Source organism: Phocoena sinus, chromosome 4, assembly GCF_008692025.1.
Source record: "Phocoena sinus isolate mPhoSin1 chromosome 4, mPhoSin1.pri, whole genome shotgun sequence".
Classification (NCBI taxonomy): Eukaryota; Metazoa; Chordata; class Mammalia; order Artiodactyla; family Phocoenidae; genus Phocoena; species Phocoena sinus.
This window is the reverse complement of record NC_045766.1, coordinates 71,249,331-71,264,375: the sequence shown is the minus strand read 5'-3', so window position 1 is coordinate 71,264,375 and position 15,045 is coordinate 71,249,331. Positions and strand designations below refer to the sequence as shown.

The 15,045-nt window shown below is 50.8% G+C and overlaps 1 protein-coding gene across 1 annotated transcript in view; it reads left to right on the top strand.

Annotated features, from left to right (window-relative positions):
- XXYLT1 (xyloside xylosyltransferase 1) overlaps window positions 1–15,045 on the top strand; it is a 193,297-nt gene that overhangs the window by 24,941 nt on the left and 153,311 nt on the right. The window contains exon 2 of the mRNA XM_032631413.1: window positions 9,553–9,700. Coding sequence (XP_032487304.1) covers window positions 9,553–9,700 — 148 coding nt within the window. The remainder of the gene's footprint in view (window positions 1–9,552; window positions 9,701–15,045) is intronic.

The following is a 15,045-nucleotide window of genomic DNA, read 5'->3' as shown; positions in this document are numbered from 1 at the left end:
TGCGTTGTAGAAATTATAGGTTTATGCTCACGGAACCCCACAGCTGTGTCACGAATCTCAGCAAGGGCTTGTGGCCCGTCCGACGGCACCGTTTGTCAGCTGGTCACGGACACGTGCAGACCCCGGGAAGATAGCACTCACCTTTTCTTTTTTTTTTTTGCCCCCACTTTTCCTTTGGAGTCGCCTTATCGTTCATTTGGAGTTAGCCCTGGAGGGGCGTCTGGGCCCATTCCTCTGTCTCTTCTACTCCTCTTGGCGTGTTTGTGTTTTCTTGGATCCTTGCTCACCCTCCGTCTCAGTGATTTGCTGTAGTTCCTGGTGGTCATCCTGGAAATCCACTGGGAAGGCCCAGGTGTTTCAGGGTCTAAGAGTGGAGCACCTGCGAGACAGACCAACCTTTTTCTTGCTTGTTTTTGTATATATAACGTTTACACCTTGCTGTGCAGACAAGGTCTTCATCTCTTTATCTGCTTGCCCAAGACTGTCCCACCACTAGAGGTGAGGTGGACGAGCTCTGGGTAAGGGGGAAGCAAAGTTGGTGTAGCCAACTGGACACACAGAGGGCACCAGGTTCAGTTCCTGAGCCTGGGGACTCCTCTCCTCCAGACGTGATGGCCTGCTCTTCCTTGATCCCTTGTTAGGGCTCCTGAGTCAACAGACAGTTGAGGTCTCAAAGGGGGATGGGGTTAATCGTTGCCATTTATCCTCCATTACAGGCAAGAAAATGAAACATGGTGGAAACATGAGCGGGGATAGAGGGCGGGGCTGGAGAGAACGACTTGGCACGTGTGTGAGATTATATAAGTCCCCCCCACCCTCGCCCCTGGGCAGACACCCACAGGTCCTTCAGCTGCTCCTCACGCTTTTGCCACCTTGGTCTTCTCCTTTGGACAGACTCTGGAGGTTGCCCAGGGCCATGCTGCATGTGTATCCAGAGCTGAACCCATCCAGTTCCCTGAGGCAGGCCGACTGGCACTGAGTCGAGTGGGGCCCTCTGTCACCCCCCTTCTCAAATCGTCTAGGGGCCGCCTACAGTAGAATCACTTGGGGTGGCTTTTAAATAAAGAGTCTTGAGCCTCAATGTCTGGGGTCAGGACCCAGGAGTCTGCCTTTTTACCAGACTCCCCAGGGAGCGCCTGCACGCACTGAAGATGTGGGACCTCGGGTCCAGACCACCATCCTGGCAGTACGGCTGGAGCTCACAGGCTTGCTGGACACACCCGCCCTGGTGAGGTTGTTCTGCTGAAAGTCACCCACCGTCCGGGGGTCTTCTCTACGGGTGCCAGGCCTTCCCGTCTTATGTTCTGCTTCTTCCTCGTCCTATCCTACCTCGGTCATACCGAGGTTTTGGAGAACTGGAACGCGGCCCATCTCTGCTGCAATGTTGGGAATCTTGTAGGGGTCCCAGAACATTAACTGTACACCTGGTTATCCAGACACTGCTGATGGCACAGTAAGTGTGAGGTGGACTTGGGGGCGGAGAAGGAACTGGACAAGGACGCCCTGTAGTGAGGGTAGCGGGAGGGGCGGTAGCTTTTGCGCTGTTAGTAAACTGGGTCATGAGAATGGTGTTAGAAATTACTTTGGAAATTAGGTGGGCTGGCTTCTTTTTTCCTCTTCAGCTGCTTGCGGTTCTGCCTGACACAATCGAATTATATCTAGGACATCTTGCAGAAGATGAACAACAGGACAGGTGGCATGGAGGGGGGGCAACCTGTGGATTTACATTTTTCTTTTCTCATGAAAACTGTTCATCAATGATAATTTTTGGTTTTTTCATTTAAAACTAACAAATTTACGGTGTTTTTCACTTATCCTGGGAGATCTTTGTTTTCAAAGGGAGCTAAAGTTATTGGAGGGGGACAATATGCAGCCACTGATAACTGATAGTGTTTTTAGGACTTGGTACTGATTTGAAAAAAAGAAATCAGTATATCTCTCCGTTGCTCTACCCATCTTTCAGTCATCTCTCTATAGCTCCTTTGTCCAGGACGTTCATTCATTTAAGGAGATACCTTTGATATCATTTCTGACATAAAATTAAAAGCTAGGGCATAGTTACTCTGAAGCAGCTTGCAGGTTGGGTACAAAATGTATGGGGCAACAGCTCTCCTTCTGACAAAGTGAGATATTGCAACCCAAGCCTGCCTGACATTCTAACCAGCAGGCTAAAGGTGCAAAGAAGACCCATATTCCTGATGGTTTAGAATAAGTCCCATGGGGAAGAAACTCCTCCTTTGGGAGAAGAGCCAGGATGGAAGTGAGGAAGCACGTGACAGGCCCGGGAGAGATCCTGGGGTTAAGAAGGAGCCTCCAAGTTCTCCAGGCCTGCAGGGGCCACCGCTTTGCGTCCTGGGGCAGGTTGTCCTTGTCACCCCTCCTCTCTGGATGCCTTTATCTCTGCTCATCCATTTGCTCATTCCTTCCTACAACAAGCAGTTGCTCAACTTCTACAGGGCATGAAGCGGTTTGCTAAGAGCTGGGTGCATAGCAATGAGCAGGAAAGACAAGGTCCTCCCTTCATGGTGCCTCATAGGCTGGTTGGGGCCTGGGGAGAGACAGCAAAAAATGACTAAATACTTAAAAATTAACGTGTCAGGTGGTAATACATGCTCTGGAGAAAAGAAATCTGATAATTGAATAGCCAGGACTGGTTGTATGTTGGGGGGCTAGGGGGCTGGGGAGAGTAGCTCCTTGTTTGGTCGGGGAAGCTCTCAGGGGGTGACATTTGAACCAGCACCAGAAGAGCTAGAAGGACCTAGGCATGCGATGATTCTGGGGGAGAGCGTTCTGACAGAGGGAACAGCTGGTGCAAAGCCCTGCGGTGTAATAAATGTCTTTGGCATGTTTGTAGGATGGCAAGACTGCCAGTCTGTTGGCAGGTTTTTCTTTCCATTGTAAAAATATGCCTTCACATTCATAGTGCACATCAATGAGAAAACAAATTTTTTTCCCAGGAAATCATTTCCCCTCCAACTGTTGTTGAAATTGATTACTCAGATTACACAAACGAGGAATGTGCTTGTGGGAGCTGACCGGCCTGTGGTGGGGTCCACTCGGTAACCCCCCCGACACCCCACGCCGGCCGAGTGCTGCAGAGCCAGGCAGCTCCGATTATTGCCGTATCGTATCTTGGGCTGTTGATTACAGAGTGTATTCTTTTATCAAATCTAGGTATTCTTGCATGGGAAAGGCATTCTAGCTATAGTGGAAGGAAGGGGGTGATAGTGTCAACTCTCCTTTATTGAGCTCCTCCTACATTCCTCACCAAAGCCTGTGAGACCACCGCCATGGTTCTCTCCCATTTTGTAGACGAGGTAGTTTCGGTATTTTGACCAGGGTTACCAGGTGATGAAGTGGTGGAGTTCGCATCTGAACCCAGAACTGCCCGCTCCAGCCCCGACTGGACTGCCCAGCACAGGTGTGATTCCACCCAAAACTGGTGCCCACAGAGCAGGGTGATAGCCCTGTGGGTGGCGACTTTGCCAACCCCTGGAGGACGTTGCCGTCGGCACTTTCCTGCCGAGTCCAGATGTTGGCACCGCAGCCCTCCTGCCCAGTGCCCCGGCAGCCCCTCGGGAGAAGCGGACGCCTATTTGCTGTTCCTGCAGTGCGTGGGCCCCGGCGATTTGAACAGGCTTCCCAGAGCGCTGCGCTGGCACTCTGTCCTTCAACAGCTCCTCCAGGGACATCCGAGTACGGGGAGGTGCTGTGGCCGCCCCGTGGCCCTGTGCCTGCCGCTGGAGGAGCTGCTGCTCTTCAGGCAGACCTTGGCGTTTCCTGGAAGCCTGGCATCTCCCTTTGTGCAGGGCTGGCCCCACTGCCTCCCTCCTTGGCTCTAAGAGCTCAGTGTGTCCTGATTCCCAGTGGGCATACCAAGTGCTACATGAGTTTTCTCTACCACATTCAGCTGCGGCTTGGCATGGCTTATGTCCCCAGTGGCTGTGCAGCGGAGCAGTGGTCTGGCTCTTTAGGCCTGTCTGTGCCAACGAGACCAGGGCCTAGACCTCTGCCCCTGCCGGGCACCAGGCTCTGCCGTTCTGGGGGCTCTGGCCTCCCGTGTAGGAAGTGTTGAGAAGGTGCTGTGCGTGGTGGCTGTGAGGCAAGCTTCACCTCTCTGCCCATCCCCAGACTCTCCTTTGCAAGAGAGATGAGTCTTTCCAGTCTCTTATTTTACACGGCACTCTCTGAACTACATGCTTTATTTCGAACAACAGAGTACAGCTTGAGACCACTTTAGCCTGAAGCAGCCTCAGTCATTATTGAATGGGGGCGCTTCTAGGATTTACTTGACGGCATTCATTAAAGGTAAAAGGAGGCAAAGCCACTTCACACAGATTTAGCCACTGTTTCTGGGATTTGGATCTCATAATTATAAATGTGGAATATTGATACGAGCAAGCCTTTTAAAGTGCTCACAAAAACATTTATAAGGGGCTGTATCCAAAACATCTTGAATGGATGCCGAGGATGAGGTGTTCTGAAAAACTACTCTGAATGACTCAGCTTGACTCTGGGATTGACGAAGGCATTCATGTTGGGGAGGCACGTGAAGCGTTTGAAAAAAATCAGTTTGTAAGCAGGGTGGGGGGTGGAAATCATAATGGATAGGATTTTTAATTTAAAATATGTATAAATTTATTAATAAAAGTTACAAGTAATGATTTGGCTTTTAAATCTACATCCCTAAAAAAATATGCTCGGTGTAAACCGTTGTCTTGGTTCTTCTCTTTGGTCAGTTGCCTTCAATATGGGCGTCACCTTGTGGTCCTGGGTTTCTAGGTTATGTGGTACTTCTTCCTGCAGCCTCTGAAGTGGGGGGTTTGAAAAGGAGGAGGAGCAGAGGGAGGGGTGCCATGTTCTCTCCCCCCTCCCTCTTTTTTTCCTCTCTTTCCATCACTCTTGCTTCGCTTCCGCCTGCCAGACACCAGCCCCTGGCTGGGCTGGGGGCTTCAGAGAGTGCCAGACTCCATCCCTGCCCTTAGGAGACCACAGTTTGCAAACCTGTTTTAGACACTGGCAGGCCTGGGTGTTTTGATTCACACTTGCAGTGTCTGTGGTTTGCTTCTTGCTTCAGAAAGTGTATTCCATGGAACATATTAATTTATCTTTAAGTAGATCTGTTTTCTGAAATATTCATTGGAGCGGGCTCTGCCGTACAGTGTTTGGAACAACGTACCTAGTACAGTTTGTCCTCATAAATCTATTAATGCTGATGGGATGTAATTGTCTCCTGTGAAGCTCTGGGGTGAGATGGGGGCCCAGGTAGGGGAGGAAGCTGGCCGCTTCTCTCTCTCCCTCGTAGCTTAGCTGTGGCAGGCCCTGCTCAGTGTGTGTGTGGGTGTGTGTATGTGTGCGCGCACGTGTGCGTGCATGTGTGTGTGTGTGTTTGTACATATCCGTATATACATATCTTCCTTTTTAATGAATACAGAGGCTTCCATTTCTGAAGGCCCTCTTGTCAGCTTCCAGCTTCTTGTCAAATTCCAGCTTCCAGCAGTGGTTGGAGGTGTAATGAGGCTCAGAGGGAAAAGCTAGCTCATGAGTGAAGACTGATCTGTGACCTGAGGGAATTCAGGGGACCGAGGAGGGGGTGAGGGTGGGCACAGGATGCTAACACTTAGGAATAAGTGCAGCGTGGAAACCCCTGGGCTAGGTTTTTAAAAAAAATTTTTTTTAATAGTTATCTCTATTTATTTATTTATTTATCTATCTATCTATCTATTTATTTATTTATTTTTGCGGTACGCAGGCCTCTCACTGTTGTGGCCTCTCCCGTTGCAGAGCACAGGCTCCAGACGCGCAGGCTCAGTGGCCATGGCTCCTGGGCCCAGCCGCTCCACGGCATGTGGGATCCTCCCAGACCGGGGCACGAACCCATGTTCCCTGCATCGGCAGGCGGGCTCCCAACCACTGCGCCACCAGGGAAGCCCCTATTTTTTTTTTTTTAACATCTTTATTGGAGTATAATTTCTTTACAGTGGTGTGTTAGTTTCTGCTTTATAACAAAGTGAATCAGCTATACATATACATAAACCCTCATATCCCCTCCTTCTTGTGTCTCCCTCCCACCCCCCCATCCCACCCCTCTAGGTGGTCACAGAGCATGGAGCTGATTTCCCTGTGCTATGCGGCTGCTTCCCACTAGCTAGCTATTTTACATTTGGGAGTGTATATATGTCCATGCCACTCTCTCACTTTGTCCCAGCTTACCCTTCCCCCTCCCCATGTCCTCAAGTCCATTCTCTACGTCTTTGTCTTTATTCCTGTCCTGCCCCTAGGGTCTTCAGAAACTTTTATTTTTTAAATTAGATTCCGTATATATGTGTTAGCATATGGTATTTCTTTTTCTCTTTCTGACTTACTTCGCTCTGTATGACAGACTCTAGGTCCATCCACCTCACTACAAATAACTCAATTTTGTTTCTTTTTATGGCTGAGTAATATTCCACTGTATATATGTGCCACATCTTCTTTATCCATTCATCTGTTGATGGACACTTAGGTTGCTTCCATGTCCTGGCTATTGTAAATAGAACAGCAATGAACATTGTGGTACGACTCCTTTTGAATTATGGTTTTCTCAGGGTATATGCCCAGCAGTGGGATTGCTGGGTTGTATGGTGGTTCTATTTTTAGTTTTTTAAGGAACCTCCATACTGTTCTCCATAGTGGCTGTATCAATTTACTTTCCCACCAACAGTGCAAGAGGGTTCCCTTTTCTCCACACCCTCTCCAGCATTTATTGTTTGTAGAATTTTGATGATGGCCATTCTGACTGGTGTGAGGTGATACCTCATTGTAGTTTTGACTTGCATTTCTCTAGTGATTAGTGATGTTGAGAATCCTTTCATGTTTGTTGGCAATCTATATCTTCTTTGGAGAAATGTCTGTTTAGGTCTTCTGCCCATTTTTGGATTGGGTTGTTTGTTTTTTTGATATTGAGCTGCATGAGCTGCTTGTATACTTTGGAGATTAATCCTTTGTCAGTTGCTTCGTTTGCAGATATTTTCTCCCATTCTGAGGGTTGTCTTTTCGTCTTGTTTATGGTTTCCTTTGCTGTGCAAAAGCTTTTAAGTTTCATTAGGTCCCATTTTAAAATTTTTGTTTTTATTTCCATTTCTCCAGGAGGTGGGTCAAAAAGGATCTTGCTATGGTTTATGTCATAGAGTGTTCTGCCTATGTTTTCCTCTAAGAGTTTTATAGTTTTATAGTGTCTGGCCTTACATTTAGGTCTTTAATCCATTTTGAGTTTATTTTTGTGTATGGTGTTAGGGAGTGTTCATTCATCCTTTTACATGTAGCTGTCCAGTTTTCCCAGCACCATTTATTGAAGAGGCTGTGGGCTAGGTGTTTTATCTGCTTGTCCCAGGTGGTCCTAACAGCCACCTGAGATGGAGGTGTCAGCATTACTGTGTTATCCATGAAGAAATTGAGTCTCCGAGAGGTCTAGTAACTTGTGCAGAATGCAGCTCATTTAATTCAGCGAGCCTGTCCTGATGGCTTGGGGTTGGGCCCAGGGCAAAGAGCAGTCACAGCCCCTGGCCTCCAGGAGTGCCCCATCCTACTGATGCAGAAACAGGACCTGCAGAGGAGACGGACAAGGAGATGGCGCCTTCCTCCCTATGACACAGGGCGTGCAGGGCAGCGTGACGAATTGTGGGAGGCCATGGGGAGGCCGGAGTGGGTGCCTAGCAAGGCTGGAAGACTGGATGGGAGTTCACCCGGGAGCTGGTGGCTGGGAGAATGAGTTCCAGACAGTGCAAAGGTCAGGTGCAACACGTAAGGACAAAGGACACCAAGGTGTGGTGGGCAGGGTAAGGACTGCCTGGTTCAGTTCTGCTCAGTCACCAGGGGAGGGAGAGCTGAGGGGTAGCCAGAGCCACTAGCGCAGGGCCTTGCTGGGGCATTTGGACTGTAACCCAGGGCACTGAGGAGCCATATGAAGTTTTGAAGCCAAGGAGAGAGAGAAATGAATTTGTATGTTTGGAAAATTACTCAAGGGGCACAACAGAACCTGGCTTGGAGGGGGGCAAGGCAGGAGGTGGGAAAGCTTGTGGGGTTTGTGATTCCCGTGCAGCCAGGATGTCAGGTGAGCGAGGCGTGTGGGGCGTACAAGGCCAAAGCCATAGTGTGGTACCTGTGTTGAGAAATAGCAGAACAGGTCTGGAGTCCCCATCCCAGGCTGAGAGGTCACAAAAAAGGAAAAAGTCAAATAGAAGAAAAGAAGCAGTCAGTAAAAGGATAAAGGAAAATAGTGCATTAGAAGGGAAATGTCAAGAAGTTGTAAAAAGACTTTTATGAAGAGATAAAAAATTTAAAGAATTCCAGCTAGGGAATGATAAGGACTAACAGAATATGAAAGATTTCTTTTTTTTTTTTTTGCTGTACGCGGGCCTCTCACTCACTGTTGTGGCCTCTCACTGTTGTGGCCTCTCCCGTTGTGGAGCACAGGCTCCGGACACGCAGGCTCAGCGGCCACAGCTCACGGGCCCAGCCGCTCCGCGGCACGTGGGATCTTCCAGGACCGGAGCACAAACCCGTGTCCCCTGCATCGGCAGACGGACTCTCAACCACTGCGCCACCAGGGAAGCCCTAAATGATTTCTTTTTTAAGTTTTTAAAACACTTTTCTAAGTGTTTTAGAAATTTAAGTGGATCTGAGGATAAAAAGCAAACACTTAAGTGAGTTAAGACAAAAACAGATTTCTGGTCAAAAGCAGAACCTAAAGTAGGAGGAAGCAGACGGGGCAGCTGGCCGCTGCAGGGCCTTCAGAGGTGCTTATTCCAACAGTCTGACCACTGATGGCTCTGGGACTGTGGGCTGGCTGGGTGGGTGACACCGCGGGCTGGCCCGGGCAGAGTTGAGGGAAAGGGCAGATGTAAGCGACAAAATGGAGGCTACCTGCTTTGGGGACTTCTCGGGCACCACCCACACCTGTCTTTTCTCCTGCGGGCAGGGCCACTGCAAGCATAGGCTAGCCAGATGGGGCCTCGCACGGCCCCTCCTTTCACTGTCGGCGCCCTGTTCAGGCAGGTTCTTGGCCCTGGAGTCTGGGTGGTGGCGGCCGAGCAGCTCATGGCCGTTTCGCAGGCTCATCCTGTCCTGTTAGCCACCAGGGAAGAGGGAGGTGGAAGGTCATCAGCAGATGTCTGTGAGCGTTGAAGACTGGGTGCGTTTATTGAGCACCTCTTGCGTGCAGTGGAGCGTGCTTTAACCTGGATTCCAGTCACTGGGCACAGAGCTTCCTCCAGGGTGGCCCAGTTTGAAGTTCAGAAGCTGCTCCCATTCCCATTCAGGCTCGCAGTCCTCTTCCACTACACCCCACGTGCCTCCCTGCACACGCTCACACTCGGCATCCCCGTCCCCGTAGCCAGCCTCTGCGGACTCCCCACTCCTCCCCGTTTTGTTAGCTCTTAGGGATTCCAAGTCCTATGCTCGTGGGCCCCCTGCTCGTGGGCCCTGGAGAGGTCTGCCCCCTCCTCAGACGGCACGTGTGCCAGGTGCCCGGGTAGGGTACTCACTTCAGCCATTTCCCGTGCCCTTCTGCAGGTTGTCTTCCATGACGTCGGTGTGCTGACGGACAGACTCTTCCCCGTCGTGGAGGCCATGCAGAAGCACTTCAGTGCCGGCTCCGGGACCTACTACAGCGACTCCATCTTCTTCCTTTCAGTGGCCATGCATCAGATCATGCCCAAAGGTAACCTGAGCTGCGGGGCAGTAGCCCCTGGGGTGTGACTTTGCATCTGTTTTCCCGGCCCCAATACTGCTGGTGTCCCGTATCAGAGAGAAGAGCTCCACTCCAACACGAGGGAGAGGGCAAGGGGGCCAGCCAAGCCCTCCATGTGCAGAGTTTCCTGCACAGAGACTCCATGGCAGGGCCCTGGGCTGCACAGCTCCTGGAGTCCATTCACAAGTTCACGGTGTGAGTTGTGCCGTGTGGAGTCCCTGGATCAGGGCATCTGGGCTCCAGCTCGGATTCTGCTCCTTATACGCAGCCCCCTCTGGGACTCCGTTTGCTTATCTGTAAAATGGCAGGTTGGACTAGATTACCCTCCGTCCCAGTCTGTGATCCTGCTTTTTCTGGTTTGAACCTGTACTTATCTGACTTTAAAATATCAAATCTATAGATGTGAGAGGTGCAAGTTATGACTGAGTAACAAGACTTTTTCTGAAACGCTGGTGCACGATTGAAGTATTTTCTGGGCTTTAGTCCCTTCAGGGCAGAAGAGATGTGACTGTCTGATGTGTGGAAGTGCTGGCAGGTTATCCTTGGACTAGAAGACTTGAAGGGGGTGAGGGTCTTATTCATGGGGTGTTCCAGCTTCTGGGTTTATTTCCTCCGAAGTGCCCATGATTGATTCTGGAGCGCTGGGTATTGCCCCCAGCCCCCGTTTCTGGCTGTGGCGAACCGTGAGCTGAGCATTTTAGGGCTGACGAGGGGAGTCCTGGGGTCTTGGGGTAGCAGCTATTTGAACTGTGACTAGTTGAGTTTTCTGCGGTTCCCAGACCAGGCGGGACCCGACAGCTGAGGGGACAGCCTGTCCGCTTGGTGGAGGCCCGCTGCTCCAGCCCAGCAGCCTAGGGTGGGAGAGGAGTCGGGAGCACCGCCGTTTAATTCCTGGTGAAGCAGGAACCCAGGAGTCAGAGGATGAGGCTGGGCTCCTGTTGGCAGGTTGTCATAGCACAGGAAGATCTAGCCCACCGTTTTGGCTGGGACTTTGTCTCCACAGGGCAAGTTCCTGCACCACAGAGGCCTCTGATTGTTCTCTTAGCTGTAAGGCAAGAGCTCAGGGAGCTTCAGTGAGCTCAGGTCTGAAGGAGATGGGGGACAAACTCACCTAAAGGGCACGGGGAGGAGAGCTGGCATTTGTGATTCTGTGAGGAGACCAGGTGCAGCTCCGTCAGCTCCCCAAGTCCGCCCCCCGCCCACGCCGTAGCCGTGGAGGTTACACATGAGAGCTGACCGAGGAGTTGAGTGATGAGCAGTTATTTCTCTCCCCTCAGGTGGGCAGGTGTGATCTCTCTGGGCAGGCCCTGTGCAGGTGCCGTGGGCCTCTCAGACTGGAGGAAGGTGTGGCTCCTCATCTCCTGGATTCCAGGGGAGAAGACAGACGTGGGTGCTGGTCCCAGCTGTCCCTCTAACCCCTGTGTGTCCTTGCTGAGGCCTCAGTTTCCCCACCTAGAAATGAGGAGTCTGAACTAGTGAAGAGTCCAGGGTTACGGGAATCTCCTATGGGATTCTGTAGTTCTGGGGAGAGAAGGAAGAGGGGTTCTACCCTCTCCCTGCCTCTCTCTCCCATCCCCACCTCACTCCTAGCAGTCCATCTTGATCGCTCTGTAGATCAGGCTTGGGAGCAGGATTCTATTTGGGCAAAAGGTTTCGTGGTTAAACTTGCACTTTGAAATGTCTTGACTAGATGGGCCTTAGGGACCTGCCCAGTCCTGTTGTCTTGCATGCACAATTGGCCTTGAATGAAGCTCTGTGACAGAAGAACTGGCAAAGGACTGGGAGATCTGGGAGGAGGCGTGCCTGACCTTCCTTTCCCTCTTTCTCCCTCCTTTCCTCATGTAGGTCTCTGCCCATGAAGTGCTAAACTCTGGGCCAGGTTTTGCTTTGGGGCACCCAGAGGGAGAGGGTTGTCAGGACAGAGAAGATACTTCTGCCTCACAGCCCTGGCATGGACCAGGCTGTGAACAGTAAGTGCAGTTGACAAGAGTTAGGGACCCAGCTCGCTGCCCCTCTGCCTCGCTCACTCTGCCCTGCCCCAGAGCCTGGCCTTGCCCCCGGGGCCATGTCTTCGGAGAAGAGGCTTTGCCTGGAGCTTTGCTGTCCATGCAGTAGATCAGATCATAGGTGTCCCTTCAGGTGATCTGTGGGCTCTGAGGGCCCGATATCAGGGGGTGTGGAAGGAGCTGTGTGAGATGTGCCGACCCAAACACGGGGTCTTTTCTTGGGTTCTTTAGGCAAATGATTCACTGCCAGAGGTTCATTTTTACATCTACTCAAAGTCCACTTCCTAAGAAGCACGTTATTAGGAGTTAACTAAACTTTGATAATCATAAAATAAAACGCACGGTCCTGGATCTCCCCTCGGAGTTTGGGTGTTTCCACCGAGCAGTCTGGCTGCTGCACAACACTTGGCAGTGTTGCAAAGCTCCTGCCAGGCAGATCTTTTGGAATTCTTGCAATTTTCGGAAGGATGCTCTGTTTTCCAGCACCATTAGTGCCGTCTTGAGTGTGTCATGGCTCTTTATTGCTGCCTTTTTTGTATTCATTGTTTTCAATCATAGAAATTGCTGTTGTTTTGTGCTTTTTTTTCTAAATTAATTAATTTATTTGTTTTTATTTTTGGCTGTGTTGGGTCTTCGCTGCTGCATGCGGGCTTTCTCTAGTTGTGGCGAGCGGGGGCTACTCTTTGTTGCAGTGCGCGGGCTTCTCATTGCAGTGGCTGCTCTTGTAGAGCATGGGCTCCAGGCGCATGGGCTTCAGCAGTTGCAGCATGCGGGCTCAGTAGTTGTGGCTCGCGGGCTCTAGAGCGCAGGCTCAGTAGTTGTGGCACGTGGGCTTAATTGCCCTACGGCATGTGGGATCTTCCCGGATCAGGGCTCAAACCTGTGTCCCCTGAATTGGCAGGCAGATTCTTAACCACTGCGCCACCAGGGAAGCCCCTGTTTTGTGCTTTGTTGATCGTTTTGTTCTCGTGTAATTGCTGCATTCTTGCTATTTTGGTTTATTTTGTTTCTTTCACAGTGTTCTTTTTCCTCTGGGAAAGTGAGAATGGGATGTGGGTGGATCATAAACCCTTGGTCTTGCCCAGGAGAGCTGGGTCAGAAAAGCTTGTGTTCTCCTGAGTCATGTCTCAGGAGGTCCTGTCAGGTGTTTGCCCCCAAACTCCAGGTTGTTTATTTCTGTGCCTTGAAGCCTCTTTTCCCCTCCCCTTTCTGAAGCATAAGTGTTACCCTTCTGTACTCAAACTGCCGTTACAGTACGTTTACTTACTTTTCTATTTTTAAAGTAACAGTCATTCATAAAAAAATCTGAAAACTACATTAAAATAGAAAAAAAGTTATCCCTTTATTACTACATAAATAGCATTACTGTTAATTCTGATTATCTTCTAATATCTTCCCAGCACGTAGCTTTTTTAAAATTTAGGCAAAGTAGGATTTATACTATATATTTAAAGCATTTTGAGAGTCTTTTTTATATATCAGCCTATGAAATCGAACCTTCATTTCAGCTTAAGCTCAAAAATGAAAGAAGTAGTACAAGTAGATCTGTATTATGACTTTTTCAGTTAATGTCACTCATCACCGTTTTCTGTGTATTCACAGTGTTTGAAAATTTTTTGAATGATTCCATTGAGTAGATGAACCTTAGTTCATCTTATCATTTCTGTGTTCTCAGCTACCTAGACGCTTTCTGTTTTTTCCTACAATCATCAATTACACTGTGATGAATGCCCTCACGCATAAAGATTCTTTTCTTTACTTAGGGTTATTTCCCTAGGCTAGCTCCCCTCAGGTGGAATTCGTGGGCCAAAGGTGAGCCTTACAGAGCCAGCCTGTGTCAACTGCCCCAGCCCCACTGTCTCAGCCTGCACGTGCCAGGTTCTGTACGGTTTGCTAAGCCCGTTGATGTCTGGCCTCTCAGGGGGACCTGAGGCAGCCGTATTCGAGCTTCAGTTGCTGTCCCCACATGACAGGAGAGGAAGCTAGGAGCTGAGGGCAGGCCACTTCTCCGAGTTCTAGGGTGAGCTGGGCCTCCCCGCAGGTTCCTGAGGCCTTGACCAACCACGCTCGTTCTGACGGCGAGACCTGCGTGCCAGCCTCTCATACCCGCGCAGCCCCTTGAGGCTTCCAAAGCGTGGCCTCCTCTCCTCTTCTGGGCCCCTCGCTGCAGCCCTGCGGAGGGGGCCTGGCTGGGCTGGGTGGGCGATGGTTAACCCCTTGTGTTTTGCACACGAAGGGGACTGTCCCCTTTGGCTCAGACCACGTCCTCAGAGACGAATGAAGGGGCCTTGTTGGTGGAACGCACTGGCTCTGATTTTAGTCAGACCTTGTTTTTCCTTCCATTGCTTGTTGGCGGAGCCACGTGTGGCTGGCTGGCCCTGCCTCTCACACTTGCCTGCCCACGTACCCTACACAGACACGCACCCTCTCTCTCTCCTCACTCACACCCACAGGGCTTTTATCTCCTGTCAGTGGTGTTGGGTTTGTCGCCACTGGAAGCATTATGCAATGGAAAAGAAAATATTTTTTTCCCAACTGGAGCTGGAGGGTGCAAAGAGCAGCTTCCCTCTCCTTGTCACACGGCTCCAAGGAGCTGTTGGCCCCGGCTTAGAGACACGGACCATAAAAACAGCCCTTACCCAGATTGAGCCACGATGCCTGGTCCATGGTTGAGGTGGGGATCCCCTGGGCAGGGAAGGCAGGTGCCCAGAGAGTCAGCAGTGGGTAGGGTTGGCCACAGGCCCTGGGAGACTTTTTTGGAAGGCTCTCCTGTCCTGTGGTCAACCCTTTGCCAATAGACATCCTTTGCCAAGGGTCTGATGTTTGCACGACGTGGTGCTGGGCACTCCGGGTGTCCCAGAGATGTTTGCTGGGTTGCCACTTGGTGGGCTCCTGGTGGTGGGATGGGTGGCATGGTCCAACAATCAGGTAGCACGTCTTGAAGACCACCGGGGAGATCCACACCGTGCTGAGCGTTCAGGAGAGGATGAGTACCAGGCATTTGGCAGGAAGTAGGAGGACTTCATAGGGGAGGTGGTACTTGAGGTAGGCTTTGAAGGGTGGGTAAGATGTCATTGTGGAAACAGGTAGTGAGCAGTTCAGGCAGGTGGAAAGAGTGTGGTGAGTGTTTGGGAGACAGCACACCACCTCTTTTGACAAACGCATTAGGGCACGTGTTGGGAAGCAGTGATGGAAGAGATGGGCGAAGGAGGTTTGTACGTGTATGGGGGCTTGGATGCCAGGCGGGGGGCTTGCTCCGAACACAGGGGACAGAGCCTTTGTGAACATTCCGGCAGGGAGGAACTTGAC